Genomic DNA, 2,080 nt, shown 5'->3' on the forward strand with positions numbered 1-2,080 from the left:
TACCAATAGTGGTCCATGCAATCATACGAAGTATTTTTTTTTGTATGTGGGAGTTGTACTCCCCACCACGTTACCCACCGTAAAATATAGGTAAACCAAGTTAAAGGGGTGCACACTTAGCCTTAATTTTCTGTATGTAAGAAGAAGAATGCCATGTACACATACTGCTTTAGTACTAGTATACATACATATGGATCGATCTATAGTGAAGTGAATATTTTTTGATAACTATAGAGAGGTGAATTAGCTTGGGGGCAGGTGTGGAACAAGTACAACTACAAGGTACCATCAACACACCTCATGCATCCCTCTCCATGACAAAGCCTGCTTACTCAGCTCGCAGCAAGCAAGTCTTCCTCCTCCTCTTCTACCCTCTAGCTAGCTAGCTTTCTCGATCCTCCATATATACAACACACACACTAGATGAGGCCTGAGCTAGTCCACTGCACACCAACAAAAACCTCATACTAGATCAATCGAATCGATGGGGATCTAGGTAGCTAATTCTTGATCTTCCTGGTTTGCTTATCTGCAATTTCATGGCGCACAAGGTACTCATCTCTATTTCCTCTCCATCTCCTAGCTAGATACTAGATCAGGTTCATCGATCCCGGCCCCTTTAGGTCCATGCATCCTTTTCTTTAGCTTGCTCATGAAATCAAAGGATAACAAGGAGCTGTTTCCCAATCCCCACACACATCATATTCTTAATTCTGTAAACAAGTATCTATCACATGTATATATGGTTGTTGCTAGTTTTCGTCGATTCGATCTCTTTTGTGTTGACATGAAGCTTCTCTGATCTTCATTTCATTTGTGTGCAGATCCAGGGCATCATGGTGTGAAGAAAACAACTAATTAATCAAGAAAGCTTTGCTAGCTAGCCACCAAGAAGAAGAAGAGCAGATCAAGAAAGGAGCAGAGATCAGTTAGGTTAGGTGCAGATGGCCAACAGGTGGTGGGACGAAGGCCGGTTGACGGAGGCGCCGCCTGCATCAGGCCTCGCCAGCAACCAGAACCAGAACCAGAACCAGCAGCAGCAGCAGCTGGAGGACGCCATGGCGGCGCCCAAGGTCGACGGGGAGAGCAGCAACAGCGGAGGGGGCAGCGGGCAGGACGACGAGCCCAAGGAGGGCGCGGTGGTGGTGCCGGCGAACCGCCGCCCGCGCGGCCGGCCCCCGGGCTCCAAGAACAAGCCCAAGCCGCCCATCTTCGTCACGCGCGACAGCCCCAACGCGCTGCGCAGCCACGTCATGGAGGTGGCCGGCGGCGCCGACGTCGCCGAGTCCATCGCCCACTTCTCCCGCCGCAGGCAGCGCGGCGTCTGCGTGCTCAGCGGCGCCGGCACCGTCGCCGACGTCGCCCTGCGCCAGCCCTCCGCGCCGGGGGCCGTCGTCGCGCTGCGCGGCCGCTTCGAGATACTCTCCCTCACCGGCACCTTCCTCCCCGGGCCCTCGCCGCCGGGCTCCACGGGGCTCACCGTGTACCTGGCCGGAGGGCAGGGGCAGGTGGTCGGGGGCAGCGTCGTGGGCGCGCTCACCGCAGCCGGGCCCGTCATGGTGATCGCGTCCACCTTTGCCAACGCCACCTACGAGCGGCTGCCGCTGGACGACGCCGAGGAGGATCACCACCAGCTCGACGCCGCCCGCAGGCACGGTGCCCCCGGTGCTGGTGTTCCTCTTCCTCCGATGATGGCCGGCGACCCCTCCGCCACGGGGATGCCGATGTACGGCGTGCCGCCGAACCTGATGCCGGGAGGTGGCGGGCACGCGGCACCGGAATGGGCGGCGCATGCACGGCCGCCCTACTAGCTACCTACCTAGCATCAATCAGTCAGGACTTCAGGAGTGGTCCATGTGTCGACCTCTCCGAGCATCATCAAGATCAGATCTTCAACAAAGTCCATCGTCATACCAATAACTAGAGAAGAACTTGCATTGCATATACATCTAGCAGCTGGTAATTAACTAGAATCTCTGCTTAATTTGCTTTTGCTTATTATCTGTGAAAAATCATCTGGAGTTGCTTGCTCTAATTCATGTATGAGGAATTATATATATATGAGCTCCTTTTACTGCCA

The 2,080-nt window shown here is 54.6% G+C and overlaps 1 protein-coding gene across 2 annotated transcripts; it reads left to right on the plus strand.

Annotated features, from left to right (window-relative positions):
• The first annotated feature begins 303 nt into the window (after window positions 1-303).
• LOC123094124 (AT-hook motif nuclear-localized protein 20) lies at window positions 304-2,080 on the plus strand. 2 transcript variants are annotated; one of them, XM_044516189.1, is made up of 3 exons: window positions 304-551; window positions 825-1,318; window positions 1,391-2,080. In XM_044516189.1, the coding sequence occupies exons 2-3, from the start codon at window positions 945-947 to the stop codon at window positions 1,809-1,811; spliced, it is 795 nt and encodes a 264-aa protein (XP_044372124.1). In that variant the 5' UTR covers window positions 304-551; window positions 825-944; the 3' UTR covers window positions 1,812-2,080. The 2 variants fall into 2 exon arrangements, with proteins under 2 accessions (XP_044372124.1, XP_044372123.1); XM_044516188.1 differs by having other exon boundaries at window positions 825-2,080.

The sequence above is a fragment of the Triticum aestivum genome, chromosome 4B (assembly GCF_018294505.1).
Source record: "Triticum aestivum cultivar Chinese Spring chromosome 4B, IWGSC CS RefSeq v2.1, whole genome shotgun sequence".
In the NCBI taxonomy this organism is placed as follows: Eukaryota; Viridiplantae; Streptophyta; class Magnoliopsida; order Poales; family Poaceae; genus Triticum; species Triticum aestivum.

Coding starts and splice junctions, on each gene's coding strand:
- LOC123094124 (XM_044516188.1), top strand. CDS start 945: ATGGCCAACAGGTGGTGGGACGAAGGCCGGTTGACGGAGGCGCCGCCT.